This window comes from Chinchilla lanigera, unplaced genomic scaffold, assembly GCF_000276665.1.
Source record: "Chinchilla lanigera isolate Chin_1 unplaced genomic scaffold, ChiLan1.0 scaffold00053, whole genome shotgun sequence".
Classification (NCBI taxonomy): domain Eukaryota; kingdom Metazoa; phylum Chordata; class Mammalia; order Rodentia; family Chinchillidae; genus Chinchilla; species Chinchilla lanigera.
Genome location: NW_004955454.1, coordinates 2025703 through 2040151, shown reverse-complemented (window position 1 = coordinate 2040151; position 14449 = coordinate 2025703). Strand labels below are relative to the sequence as shown.

At 51.4% G+C, this 14449-nt stretch overlaps 1 protein-coding gene, 1 non-coding gene and 1 pseudogene across 7 annotated transcripts in view; 1 reads left to right on the top strand and 2 right to left on the bottom strand.

Moving 5' to 3' along the window:
• The window catches only part of Top1mt (topoisomerase (DNA) I, mitochondrial), a 25056-nt gene that overhangs the window by 5788 nt on the left and 4819 nt on the right, over window positions 1-14449 (top strand). For 4 of the 6 annotated variants that reach the window (XR_001236215.1, XM_013520029.1, XM_013520030.1 and 1 more), the window contains exons 3-12: window positions 3501-3622; window positions 6246-6368; window positions 7086-7273; window positions 8195-8339; window positions 8692-8835; window positions 9051-9236; window positions 11575-11643; window positions 11797-11989; window positions 13482-13609; window positions 14138-14232. Coding sequence is in view for 5 of the 6 variants with exons in the window: in XM_013520029.1 (XP_013375483.1) it covers window positions 3501-3622; window positions 6246-6368; window positions 7086-7273; window positions 8195-8339; window positions 8692-8835; window positions 9051-9236; window positions 11575-11643; window positions 11797-11989; window positions 13482-13609; window positions 14138-14232 (1393 nt within the window). In the remaining variant the exon portion in view is untranslated. The other 2 variants (XM_005395761.1, XM_013520032.1) reach the window with 2 other exon arrangements.
• On the bottom strand, window positions 2378-3231 carry LOC102017743 (annotated as a pseudogene).
• Window positions 3325-3396, bottom strand: Trnaa-ugc. The gene has a single exon. It is a non-coding gene; the product is annotated as a tRNA-Ala (tRNA).

Below are 14449 nucleotides of genomic sequence, written 5' to 3'. Positions count from 1 at the left end.
TTTTTTTGAGACAGGGTCTCACTATGCAGTTCAGGCTGGCCTTGAGTTCACTTTGTAGCTCAGGCTGGTCTTGAACTCACAACGATCCTCCTGTCTCAGCCTCCCGAGTGCTGGGATTGTAGGCATGTGCCACCATGCCCAGCATACAAGCACATTTGTTTTTTCAGATAGGCCTCTGTTGTAAAAGATTGCTGGTGTTGATCATGAATGCTTTTTTCATCATCAAATTAGTGCATCAATTATGCATCTTTTCTGACATTTTGTTATGAAAACTTTTCAGTTGAATTTTGGATTTTGTTGAATTTTGTTGTGTGCCCACACATCACCCACTGTAGCATTTTGCTCCTCAGCGGCATCTCTTTTTTTTTTTTTGTCTTTCTTGAGACAGTCTCGCTCTGCAGTTCAGGCTGGCCTTGAGCTCACTTTGTAGCCTGGGTTGGTCTCGAACTTGCAACAATCCTCCTGCTGCAGCCTCCCGAGTGCTGGGATTACAGGCGTGCACCACCATGCCTGGCTAACTCTTGTTTTTTTTTCTGGTACTGGGAAGTACTGGGAATTGAACTCAAGACCTTGCGCTTGCCAGGCAGGCGCTGTGTTGCTGAACTAAATCCCCAACCCCCTCTCCCTTTTTTTTTGTACCAGGAATTGAACTCAGGACCTTGCGCTTGCCAGGCAGGCACTTGTGCCACTGAGCTAAATCCCTGGCTCAGCGGCATCTCTCCCCATCTGTTGTAGACCTTACAATAGGGTGTAGGAAACAACCCATGGAGCTGAGCTGAAGATTTTGAAAGGTTGTATCTCTAGTTACTCACTTTCCTGCTGCCAAGTGTCAATTTTATTTTGCTTTTATAATTTCTATGTGGAAATTTGTATTTTAAAATTGTACCTGTTGTGGGCTGGGGATTTAGCTCAGCGGCAAAAGCACCTGCCTGGCAAGCGCGAGGTCGTGAGTTCGGTTCCTGGTACCGGAGAAAAACCAAAAAAAATTAAAAAAAAAAAAAATTAAAAAAAAAAAAAATTGTACCTGTTGGGCTGAGACTAACTGTGTGGTAGAACACTTGGCTGGCATGTATGAGGCCCTGGGTTTGATCTCTAGCATCATAATAAACAAATAAATAATTTAAAAATTGTATAGTTTTTGTTGTTTTGGTTTTTTTTGAGGTAGGGTCTTGCTGTGCAGTTTAGGCTGGCCGTGAGCTTACTTTGTAACACAGGCTGGTCTTGAACTTGCAAAGATCCTCCTGCCTCAGCCTCCTGAGTGTTGGGAGTATAGGCATGCGCCACCACGCCCGGCTCATTTGTGTTTTTACATAATATAAATATAGTAGCAGCTGGGCCTGGGGATGAACGCTTGTAACCCTCAGTACTATGGGAATGAGGCAGTAAAATCAAAAGTTCAAATCCAGCCTTGGCAATTTTTTTTTTTTTTGTCTTTTTTGAGACAGGGTCTTACTGTGCAGTTCAGGCTGGCCTTGAGCTCACTTTGTAGCCCAGGCTGGCCTCGAACTCACAATGATCCTCCTGCCTCAGACTCCTGAGTACTAGGATTACAGGTGTGTGGCACCATGCCCGGGAGCCTTGGCAATTTTGCAACTTAGCAGGACCTTGTCTCAACAATATAATAATAATAATAGTAAGAATAATGACAATATAAAAGGTTGGGGATGTAGCTCAGTGTGATGGCCTTGGTTCAGTCCCTAGTACCACACAAAAAAGTATAATGCAATGTAAAGGAAGAAAAGTGTAAATAACTGTAGCTATTCAAAACTGTTTTTTGTTTTTGTTTTTGTTTTTTTCAAAACTGTTGTGTTTTCAGGACCTGCTCCAGGACACTCATGGCAGTTTCCTGTATTTGGGTACAGTGATCACTTTTCGGAATGTGCTTCTGAACTTAAAAAACAAACATCCAGTGTTTTGCTCATAGCATGATGTATACAAAAGGATACTTTATTTTTGCTTATTGAGGTTTTTTTTTGATTCATTTATTTTTGTAGTATTGGGGATTGAACACAGGGCCTTGCTTGTCTAGGTAAGCGCTTTACCACTAAGCTATGTCCCAGATCTTTTTTATTTATTTTGAGACAGAGTCTCACAATGTTGTCTGGATTGGCCTTCAGCTCCTGCCTCAACCTCTCAGCTGGGGTTTCAGGCCTGTACCCCTGCTGCTGGCTTTTTCTTTTTAAGAGCTGGAAAAAGTTTTATTGGACTAAAGGATTTGTAGCGGGTACTGAGCACTTGGCCAAGGTGTCATGGACCATGCTGAATGCACCCTCTCGAGTGTGGTACCCACCAATGAAGTCACTGGCATGGACAAACATGCGTCCAGGGAGTCCACTGACCTGGTGCAGAGCTTCTTCCCAAAGTCCCTGCCCTGGCTCTACAAGGAACCCGTGGGCACACTGCATCCACACTGTCCAGCCTCGTCAGTGTAGGTAACAAAAGCAGTGGTGTGTGTAGGGGGCACAGCCCAGACTGCAGGTGGTACAGATGCTTCTTCCAGGGACATCTGCTATTTTTTTTGCCAGTTCCACTATCTTGCCACTTGGATTCATCTAGAATTGCTGGGCTAAGGCCTCTTCCACCAAGACCCTGGCTGAGAGTCAGCCATGCTGGTAGCAATCAAGTCTCTGCGGAAAATGGATCTGAGCCAGATCCATTGCATGCCTGGAACCTGTTTCGGTGTCTTGGTTGGGCTGGTTCCAGGTAGAATTAAGTCAAGCAATTTAGGAACTCAGATTAGTGGTTAGAGCATATCAAGGCTTCCCCTCCCACTGGGAAGTCCGATTGTGCCCTGCGGCTGTCTTGTCCATGAAGTTCTCAAATATCTTGTCATAGAGTGTCCACCATGCTGTCCTTCACCGGGGCCCAGCAACTGCACCAGCAGCTTGTGCCTGAAGTGCAGATGGATGAGACCTTCACAGCTCATCTTGGTCTGCCGCAGCTTCCCAGGGGACAGTGAAATTATGGTCTCCATGAAAGACCTCTGGTGACAGTCGTATTGGTGTCTCTGAGGGACACCAATGTCTACCACAGTGTCGCTTGAAGTCAGTTTTTCCGATCCTGAGTCTGCACAATCTCTGGATCCTGGTACCCTGGCACAGGCGAGCACTGTGCACGCCAGAGCCTCCTCATCGCGGAAGGTGCTGTTGTGGGTCCCGGTTTGAGATGGTGCCTTGAGGTTGCTCTGCACAGGGCCCTTTGTGGGGGTGGGACAGACTCTGGACTGAACATGCGTGTCAGGTTGGGAGTGATGACCACAGCAGCAGCAGCGTCAAGAAACCACAGAGGAGGTGGGAGCACCTTGCACCTGGCTTTTTTTTTTTTTGGTGGTGCTGGGGATTGAACCCAGGGCCTTGTGCATGCAAGGCAAGAGCTCTACCACTGAGCCACATCTCCAGCCCCTGCAGCTGGCTTTTAAAGCACACTGCAGAGTAAGAGGACCGTGTGGACTGGGCATGAGCCTGTGGCCAGCCTCATTAGATGTCTTTGGATATCTGCAGGAAAGCCCATGAAGTTGAGCCTGGCAGCTGAGGAGGTCGCCACTTTTTATGGGAAAATGTTGGATCGTGAATATACAACAAAGGAAGTTTTCCAGAATAACTTCTTCAATGACTGGCGGAAGGTATGCATCACCGGTGGCTATGGTGGCTGGCCGGGTCCCCCAGGGGCCACAGTACCAATCTTGCTGCCATCTCTGCAGCTGTCCAGGTAGCAATACCTGCCATGTTTGCCCAGTGTGACCTGCACCGAGGCAGGCAAAGGGAGCAGAACCACATCTGCTGTGACCTTTCCTCAGGGCAACTTGAGGCCAGAGTCCAGCTCTCAGAAGAGGGAGATTGGAGGAGGCCAGAAAGGGCAGTTTCTTCCCCCAGAAAATAAGCACTTGGTATGAAGATGAAGGTGGTATTAAGTATCTGTCTTCTCCTTTTTATTTCATTTTTTGACTTGATAGGGAATTGAACCATGTGTGAGGCAAGCACCATTCCACTGAATTACATTCCAGAACTCTTTGCTTATCTAAAAGAACCTGAGTTACATGTGAGCCTGGCCTAATCTCCATGTCCATCCCAGCTGGGTTTCTTGTGTGTCCTCTGGCAAGAATCCCTGTACTCTCTCCAGGGTTTCTTTCAGTACCTGTGCTTGTCCCTGTGCTGCTGTATATGAAGCATCTTCTTCATAAGTCTGTTGTATGAAGGAATACTGTTCACTTGTCCCTGTCCACATTTATCACACCAGGTCATTTCCAGTTTTGGCCATTGTGTTTAAAGCTGCTGTGAACATCCCCAAGGACACCTGCACGATCCCCCTCCCAGACCTGGGTCACAAAGCTCACACATGAGGCCACTTACTGGAAACTACCAGGTTGGGCTGGCTACATGCCTACCACATGTACAAAGGCCCGTGTGGTCTGTGATGGGCTGCTGCCGCGTCCTGCTGTGGTTGTTGTCATTTGCGTTTCCCTGATTGCAGTAATACCTAGACTTTTTTGTGTGTCTGTTTGTCCCTTAGACATTCTCTTCTGTGAACTTTTGTCCATTTAAAAAAAATTGAGCCACTTCCCTATTGTTTCCTAACTTACAGGAACTTTTTAAAAAAATTCTTTTTTTTTTTGTCTTTTTGAGACAGGGTCTCGCTCGGCAGTTCAGACTGGCCTTGAGCTCACTTTGTGGCCCAGGCTGGTCTCAAACTCACAACGATCCTCTTGCCCCAGCCTTCCGAGTGCTGGGATTACAGGCATGCACCATCACACCTGGCCACCCAGCTTGTGGTTTGAATGTTTGTCCTTTTAAAAATTCCTATTGGAAAAAAAAAAAAAATTCCTATTGGAACTGAATTGCCCGTGCAACAGTATTAAGCAGTGAGGTCTCTAGGAGATGTGTATACTGGGTGGGCTCTGCCCTACTGGGTGGAATTCATGCCTGATGAAGGTCTGGAGGGAACTTGCCAGGCCTTTATGCCCAGTGTCTCTCCTGCTGTGTGAGGACCCAGTGTCCATTGTGCCACTAAGATGCTCGAGCCATGACTTGCATATGCTAGGCCTGGCCTTCCCAGCCTCTAGAACCATGAGAAATACATTTCTAGTACTTTTTTTTTTTTTTTTTCATTTCTATTACTTTAAAATTACCCAGTCTCAGTTTATTAAAGCACCACACATGGACTAAGACATTTTTTTTTATTAGTTTCTTAATATTCCATTGAATGAATTTGCTATAATTTATTAGTGCTTTCTGGATGATTTCTTTCTCTAATTGTCTTTAACGCTGTAATTATCATTACAGTGGTATTGGATAATTTATTTAGGATAAGATCTCAGAATAACTAGGTCAGAAGTTTTAGCCATTTTTGTTAGTGAAATATTGCAGAATTGCTTTTGGAGGCTTATGTTCTCAGCCACCCCACCGAATCCCACCCCTGCATTCACAAAAGGGAGAGGGGCGCAGTAATAGACAGACTCCATTGTGCCGAGGCCCTGAGGTCTGATGGGGGCAGTGGTATTTGTTATTGGGGTCTGTGAGTGGGCTCGGATCTGTTAGGGGCTCTCTCTCTCTCTCTCTCTCTCTCTCTCTCTCTCTTTTTCTTGGGGTTTCTTGAGACAGGGTCTCATGAGGTACTTTGGGCTGGCTTTGAAGTCACTATGTAGCCCAGACTGACCTCGAAATGGTGGCAGTTCTCCTGCCTCAGCCTACCAAGTACTGGGATTATAGGCGTGCACCACCATGCCCAGGTCTAGAAGGGTCTTTTGTATGTGGAGTGTGGTGTGGGGTACAATTATCCTTGCCAGAGGGAGGGTGTGCTGCTTGTGATGTCAGAGTCATTTCCTGTAGGAGCCAGGCTCAGAGGATGCATGCAGGGTCTTTGAATCTGCAGACCTGTGCTGAGGACACATCCTGTTCCCTAACGGTTCCTGTCAGTTCTGAGCGCTCTATATGTGTGAGCACCCGAGCTTCACATGGGCGCCGGGGTATGGTGCCGTTCCTAGGCAAGGCCATGTGGCTTGTTCAGAGCACTCCTGGGAGGAAGCACTAGGACGTCAACTCACCACTCTTTACCTGAGCCCATGGCCTGGCTGGTGGCAGAGGATGATAGTTGGCTGCCCTGGCCTTGGTACTGGGTCCGCAGTCCAACACCCCGCTTCTGTGATGTCATGGAGCCTTGTGGAATGGGCTCCTGGCCTGGGGCTCCCCAGGCACAGCAGCTTGCCTGCATGACATCTGCTGAGAGCACATGCTTCTGTTTTGGTACAGGAAATGACAGTAGAGGAGAGATGCCTCATCAAGCACCTGGACAAGTGTGACTTCACGGAGATCCACAGGCACTTCGTGGAGAAAGCTGCAGCCTGGCGAGCCCTCCCCAGGGAGGAGAAGCAGGTTGGAGCACCGTGCAGAGTGGAAGTGGCCGGTGGGCGTGAGTGTAACCAGGGCAAATCCGGGCACAAGGCCTCAGGGAAGCCCCTAAAAAGCTTCCCTGGATGAGTGGCCCTTGGAAGATGTGACCAGGCCTAAGCCCTGTTCCAACAAGTTCTGGACACTTTGGAGTTAGACACTTTTATTTTTTTTGGCTTTTTCTCCGGGACCAGGAACCGAACTCACGACCTTGCGCTTGCCAGGCAGGCGCTTTTGCCGCTGAGCTAAATCCCCAGCCCGACACTTTTAAATATGCTCAAAAATAGGTCCATTGTCCCAGAGCGTGCTTGAACATATATGCAGTGTTCGAAATGTCCCGAGCAGTGTGGACTAGGGCAAGACTTTGAAGCGTGGTTGGTTTTAGGACGTTGTGCATGCCAGGCAGGTGCTTGTGCCACTGAGCTATATCCCCAGCCCAGAAACCTGTTATTTCTTACATTTCAACTTTGCAGGCCCTCCTGGGGAAGGGTCATCCCTGTCTTCAGCCAGTGGTTGCAGGGGATTCAGGTTTATTCTAGAACCTGCCTAGCTTTCCTCTCTCTGTGAAGACACCTGCTGTCTGTGGGGTGTGTGAGTGGTTTAGCTTCAGGGAAGGAGGGGCAGGTCCTGGGTTAGCACAGGGAACTTACATATGAGTCCTGTATTTGCTACTAATGTCCATGTATGCTTTTATTAACTCAGAAGCTAAAAGAAGAGGCAGAAAAACTTAAGCAAGAGTTTGGCTACTGTACTGTAGATGGCCACCGGGAAAAGATAGGCAATTTCAAGACAGAGCCGCCTGGGCTGTTTTGTGGCCGTGGTGACCATCCCAAGATGGGGATGCTGAAGAGGAGAATCAGGCCGGAGGATGTGGTCATCAACTGCAGCAGGTGTGCAGAGCAGGCTGCCAGGCTGAGCCGGGGGTGTGCGCTGGGCCTGGGCTGGGTTGAATCTGTTCGTGCCGGACTCTGGCCACCTGGTGAGGTGATCTTTGTCCTTCAGCTCTTCTGGGACAAGGGCATGTCATATGATACGCAGCTGGTAACTCCATGCACTGTTCCCATGTATCACAGTACCTGTGGGGCTCCGAGGGCTACGGGGGTGGCAGGCAGTGCCTGACTGTGAGCAGGGCTGCTCTGCGCTGTGAGAGTTCTCTGTGTTTTGCTGGGTTGAGATTTTTCCCAGCTAGGAATTTTCTTACACATTTTGGACACTTTGCCGGGTGTGGTGGCGCATGCCTATAATCCTAGCACTCAGGAGGCTGAGGCAGGAGGATCCTTTTGAGTTTGAGGCCAGCCTGGGCTACAAAGGGAGCTCAAGGCCAGCCTGAACTGCATAGTGAGACCCTGTCTCAAAAAGACAAAAAACTAAACAAAACATTTTCAACACTTTTTTTCACAATCAGATTATGCACATAGTTTAATAGTGGGTCAGGATTTGAACTCTTGGCAAGAATTCTGCTGGTGCTGTGTGACTTGTTACTGAAGGCCATGTAAATGGGGTGCCTGGCCACATCTTACCTGGGCAGCCCCAGGTGGCCATGCTGGCGCAGCACAGCTGTGTGGTCTGTGAATCTGAGTAGCAGAGCTGGTGCCTTTGCTGGGTGGCACTCAGTTCCTGGCCCGACCCTGGTCTTTATGTGCACACGGAGCGTGGGCTGGGCAGCTGGTTTGGTCATGGCAGTTGGAAGGCCCTGCCTCTGGTTGTAGCTGTTGGCCACAGTGTGGGACAGCTGCCTAGGGATGCTTGCTTTTCTCGCATTTCAGAGAACAAAGGCTCTAAATGATGCTTGGGTAACTGTTTTACTCCAGGGACTCAAAGATCCCTGAGCCCCCAGCAGGTCATCAGTGGAAAGAAGTACGCTCGGATAACACAGTCACATGGCTGGCGGCATGGACAGAGAATGTCCAGAATTCCATCAAGTACATCACACTGAACCCCAGCTCCAAGCTGAAGGTGAGGACATGTGGCCTTCCAGGAAGGTCCTCTCAGAGTGCCAGTGGGCCCCTCCCCCGTGCTGTACCAGTAAGGCGGTATGGGAGATGCCCCAATTTTCTAGTTCTTTAGCCAGGCAGGGTGGCGCGTGTCTGTAATCTCGGCACTTGGGAGGCTGAGGCAGGAGGATCTTTGCAAGTTCCAGACCAACCTGGGTTACAAAGTGAGCTCAAGGCCAGCCTGAACTGCATAACGAGACCGTGTCTCAAAAAGACAAAAGCAAAACAAAACAAAAACTTGCAGTTCAGCCTTTTGAGCCCATTGTTTCACAGGAACATCGAGAGTTTCCTTCACTGTTACTCTTTGCACTCAGGGGGAAAAAGATTGGCAGAAGTACGAAACAGCTCGACGCCTGAAAGGGGTTGTAGATGAGATCCGCTCTCAATATTGGACCGACTGGAAGTCTCGGGAAATGAAGACAAGACAGCGGGGGGTGGCTCTTTATTTCATCGATAAGGTATAGGTTGGTGTGGGGACCTCATTGGCCAGGCAGGGGTGATGGCAGCCTCTGTCTAGAGATGGAGCCTCGTGCAGATAGAGGGGTATGCAGGTGTGCCTATGTGTGTGTGCATGCATACAAGCTTGTGTGTGTGTGTGTGTGTGTGTGTGTGTGTGTGTGCACATACACGTGTGCACGCATGCGCACCCTGACTGGTCTCCACCCTGGTCCAGTTGGCGCTGAGAACTGGAAACGAGAAGGAGGAGGGTGAAACAGCTGACACGGTGGGCTGCTGCTCTCTCCGCATGGAGCATGTCCGACTACACATGCACGCCGATGGCCACAAGCACGTTGTGGAGTTGGACTTCCCAGGAAAGGACTCAATCCGCTACTATAACCGTGTGCCGGTGGAGAAGCCTGTGAGTACCCTTTGTGACCCTCCCTGTCCTTGTGACCGCACTGCTCTGCCTGAGTGAGTGTCAGGGTGTGGAGGAGCTGCAGAGGGAGCTGCGGCCTGCCGGCTGGTCTGTCTAAGGCTGGCAGAGCCCCATCTTACAGTGGGCAACGTGCTCCCTGTGCATAAGGCGCCATAAGGGGGTAGCTTATCACAACAGATGTTTATTGTCTACTTCAGGAGGCTAGAAGTCCAACACTCAGTGGTGATGGCTTCTTTCTGGGGGCTCAGGGAGAATCCATTCCTTGCCTCTCACTACTTCTGGTGGTGGCCTTTGTTTTTTGTTTTTGTCTTTTTGAGACAAGGTCTTGCTATGCAGTTCAGGCTGGCCTTGAGCTCACTTTGTAGCCCAGGCTGGTCTCAAACTCGCAGTGATCCTCCTGCCTCAGCCTCCCAAGTGCTGGGATTACAGGTGTGCGCCACCACGCCCAGTGAGGTGGTATCCTTTGATCGTCAGTGTCCCTGGCTTTGGCTCATGCTCATCGCTGCTTCTGTCACATACAGCCTCTTCTCCCTGTGTCTCTGTGTTTCTTCTTTTTTCAGACACTCCTGTTGCGTTTAGGGCCTACCTTGTTCTACTGTGACCTTGTCTTAACAGTTACACCTACAACCACCCTATTTCTGTATAGAGTCTCATTCTGGGGTCTCAGGAAAGACATGAGTTTGGGGACCATGCTTACTCAGTGCACCTGGGAGAGGTCTTCCAGTCTGCTGGGACTCTGGCTATGTCCTGATACCCTCTTCTATAAGGAATGCAGATGGGAAGACTGGGGATTTAGCTCAGGGGCACAGCGCCTGCTTGGCAAGCGCAAGGTTGTGAGTTCGATTCCTGGTACCAGAAGAAAAACAAACAAACAAGAGAATGCAGATGGGTTGAGCCTGCTGGGGGGCTGTCATGCTGCCAGCCTGCCTCACCAACATTGGTGGGCTGAAGGTTGAGTAAAATGTTCAGGCTGAGGAAGACCTGGGGAGCTTCCTGCTCTGCAGATCAGTGCCAGTGAGCAGAATTTAGACTTCGGTGAGCACTGTTGCCCTTGGCAATGGCTGTTCTGTTGAGTGACAGTGTTGCCTCTCCAGGTGGACGTCACGTCCTACCGATGTTGAACAGAACCACGTGCGAGCTGCTCACGCCTCACGAGCAGCCCAGCCGTGGGATGTTTGGAAAGGTGTCCGGTGTGGACAGCCGAGCCACTCCAGGCCCTGCAGCGCGGCTCTGCTCTTCAGGGCGGTGAGCTTGAAGTCTGTCCTGTGGAGGAAGTTGCTAGGGAACAGAAACAGAAGGCACCAAAACAGGAAGGCGCAAGGGATGTGCACAGTGCAGCTGTGAGAAAGATGTTGGAGAGTAGGGTGTCCTGGCCCACGGGTGTAGTCCCGGCTGCCTGAGAGACGGGAGATCGTTCACAGCCAGTCGGGGCAACATGGCGAGACCCTCTCTCAAAAAAAAAAAGTCAGAAGAGAAACAACATATGATGAAACCGTAGGATGTAAAACTTTCAAAAGCATCACCAGTGTGAAAACTAACGTGGAGGAAAGAGCCATGAAGAGGAAAGGCTGAGGGAGCAGTGTCCTTAGAACCTGGCAGCACAGCCAGGCCCGGGCCACCCCGGGTCTGCGGCGCTCTCCTGGGAGGGGCTGTCGGATGTTCTTCACTCAGTGTCCTCGCCGGGAAGGGGACTGCCTCTGACTGACTGCAGTGAGGGAAGGTGTCTCGCCTCTTACCAGACTCCCGCTGTCCATGCAGGGGAGGTGCAGGCTGTTGTGTGCACACTGGAGAGAGCAGTGGAGGCCGCAGAGCTGATGCCCACTGAGCCAGCTTGGCTCCCTTAAGAGAATGGATGAGCAAAACCATGGGAGAGGCAGGCGCACCTGAGCAGTCTCCTCTCAGGCTTGGTCTGTGCAGGAGGAACTGAGCACCCTCTTCCGAAAGTGACCGCAGGAGAGAGATTGGACAGGGATCTGACGGCCTCCTGAGGCCCTGTGATGTCAGGTGAGACTGACTGGGTAGAAGCCTAGTTTTGGTGACCAAGCAGGGAGCTGGGGTTTGGCTGCCTGCTGAGTTCCCCCGGTGGATTGTGGAGATGCTGTGCGTTGGCAGTCAGTGACCACAGCAGGGCCAAGGCATGAGGGATGAATATGCCACCAGCCCCTGGTGAGCGGGCCTGGCCCTACACTGGGATTGCCTCCCTTCGAGTCCTGATGTGTCCTCCTTCCTGTGTTCATGAGGCCCCTGTCTGCATCTGCTAGCACTGGCCTCATGAGTCTTTTCTGCTTATGGCTCTGTGTTCAACTCTCCTCTCTTTCAGGTGTTCCGGAACTTGCAGCTGTTCATGGAGAACAAGGACCCTGGGGAAGACCTCTTTGACAAACTGACTGTAAGCCTGCTTTCATTTTCCAAGCATTTGTGGACAGCAGGGGCCAGGGGACGGAGTGGCAGTGCTGAGTCTAGCTCATCCTTGTCCCCAGCCAGGCCCTGGAGGTTTCTGTTCTGACCCAGCAGCTAAAGTTCCCTTGCCTGCCTCCTGCAGAAAGTCAGGCATGGCCTGGGGAGATCTTGTCTCCAGGGAAGCCATGTTGATGGCGGCCATCTCTTCCCACATGACCAGACTTCCAGCCTGAATAAGCACCTGCAGGACTTGATGGATGGGCTGACAGCCAAGGTGTTCCGTACCTACAACGCCTCCACTGTCCTCCAGGAGCAGCTGCGGGTGCTGACCAGAGGTGAGCAGGGCCCCAGCCCTTTCCTGAGTGAGCACAGGGGAGCTCATCCTTGTGCCCAGGCCGGGCCTCCAGGAGGCATGTGGGGATGGTGCGTAGCCTGTCTTGGGTGAATTGAGGGGCAGCTGGGTGTAGCTGCCTGCTAGGTGGAAGGTTACACGTGGCTCACATTGGAGAGAGAGCTGGAGGAGGCTGCCCTCTTGCTCAGCTCTGTCTTCCCATCCCTCATCACCTGCCTCCCCCAGGCCTGGCTTTATCTCTGGTCCCAGTTCTTGAAGGTTCCTATCAGGCCTTTGCACTGTCCTTCCGCACCACACGGCTGCCCCAGGGCCTGACCTCTGGGTCTCCAGCCCAGCCCCTCAGCCTCACCTCATTATGCTGCTGCCAGCCTAGGACCTTTGTCTCTACTCCACTGCTTAGATGCACAGTGGGGGCAAAATGTGCCTGATGTCTGCCCCTTCTCCCTCCACATCACAGCGGAGGTACCAAGGGCCATGCCTACCACCTGTGCCTGTTACCTGTCTCACCAGCTCCCAGGCCAGGCTTGCTGAGGAGATGTGCGGCCATTTGGATGTGGCATGAACTCAGAACTGTTGAATCCAAGCTGTCCCCACCATACCTCGAGCAGTGGTAGAGGATGACTAACGGGCCCCATGTGACCCTGGGGACATCCCCGGAGAGCCAGGGCAGGTTCCACTGGTGTATATATGAGGGAGTCCCAGGCAGAGGAAAACCCTTAGGGGGCCAGTTGGATCAGGGCATCCTGGCAGACCAGGCCCATGTCCAGAGGCGTCTGTAAACCCTGTGGAACTGGCTGCCCTGGTCTGGGGATGCCTAGACTTGGGAGGAAGAAGTGTGAGAACAAGTGGCCACTTGGACAGGTGACTTGAGGAGGGACCAAAGCACCCTGCGCCTCAGTTTCCTGATAGGAAAACAGAAGTAGTGTTGGTATTGCCAGGTGAAGCCAGGTGCTAGGTGCACTGGTAATAGGCTTCGGTGCTGGGTTTTTTTTTTTGGTACCGGGAGTTGAACTTACAGACTTGCCCTTGCCAGGCAGGCGCTTGTGCCGCTGAGCTATATCCCCGGCCCCCTGGCTTCTGTGCTGTTATGGGGCTCCCCAAGGGAGGACCCAGACTGCACTGCACAGATGGATGCCTAGCTTTTCCCTTCCTTGGAGCCCTCTCTGCTGCCAGGCTGTAGACCACCCTAGAGATTGGGGTTGCCCAGGGGCTAGTCTGATCTGCTCCTCCTGCAGCTCTACCAGTAAGACAGAGCTGGGTCCCCCAGGAAGCTGGGTGCTGCTGGGTGCCTTCCCACCTCCCAAGTCTGCTCCTGAGGTTAAACCACTGGGTTCATGGGGCCACTTTAAATAGTTCACTGACCCTTGACCCTCCGTCTCTTCCCCACAAGAGGTCCTTGTGGAAGGGGCCTTAGTTTGCAAGGTGTTCAGAAAGGCTGAACACGTAGAGTGACAGTGGCTGCTGTTTTTACTTAGCTGAAGACAGTATAGCCGCCAAGATCTTAGCTTACAATCGAGCGAACCGGGCAGTGGCCATCCTCTGCAACCATCAGCGAGCAGTTCCCAAGACCTTTGAGAAGTCAATGCAGCATCTGCAGACAAAGGTGGGAGACTCCTGCCGGCCCCTGTCATCCTCCTCACCGTTGGTGGTGCGGATGAGCTGCCCACAATGGACACAGGAGCAATGGGACAGGCAGAAGTGCTTCAGCAAGCTGGCGTGGGATTGGGGCCTGGGATTGGGGCTGCCAGGGTCCTGGTCAGGAGCTGGCTGTTCCTGCCCAGAGAGCCACCACCTTGGTGCAAACTGGCTCGGCTGTCTTGGTGCTACCTCTGACCTTCCTGTCAGGATGTGGTCATCCTTCATCCTACTCCAGGAAGGAAGGCTGAGAGGCAGGGCCTTAGGGAGTTGGGTCAGTTTGTGGCTGGAGGTGGAGCAAGTGACATCCTCACGCCTGAGAGGCCTTTTGGCTTCACTGTACCCCTGGCCACAGACAAGGTCAGGGCTGGCACTACAGGGCCCTTCTCAGGCTGCTCTCTGCTGGTGGCACTGTTTGACTCACAGCTGACGGCATTCCCTAGGTAGGGCTGGGGAGGACAGGAGTAGCCCTGCTTAGCCTCCTGTTTCTTTGCAGATCCAAGCAAAGAAGACCCAGGTAGCTGAGGCCCAAGGCGAGCTGAGGAAGGCCGAGGTTCAGTACAGAATCAAAGGGGATGGCAAGTCCAAAAGGTGTGTGTGGGCCTACTTCCTTGAGATCCCAAGGGCCAGCCTGTCCATCCTGAATGTGCTTGGCCTTGGCATTGAGCTTTCCTACCTGGACAATCTGTTTTCCTAATCAACTGTCACTTCCTTCCTTCCTTCCTTCCTTTTTCTTTCTTTCTTTCTTTCTTTCTTTCTTTCTTTCTTTCTTTCTTTCTTTCTTTCTTTCTTTCTTTCTTTCTTTCTT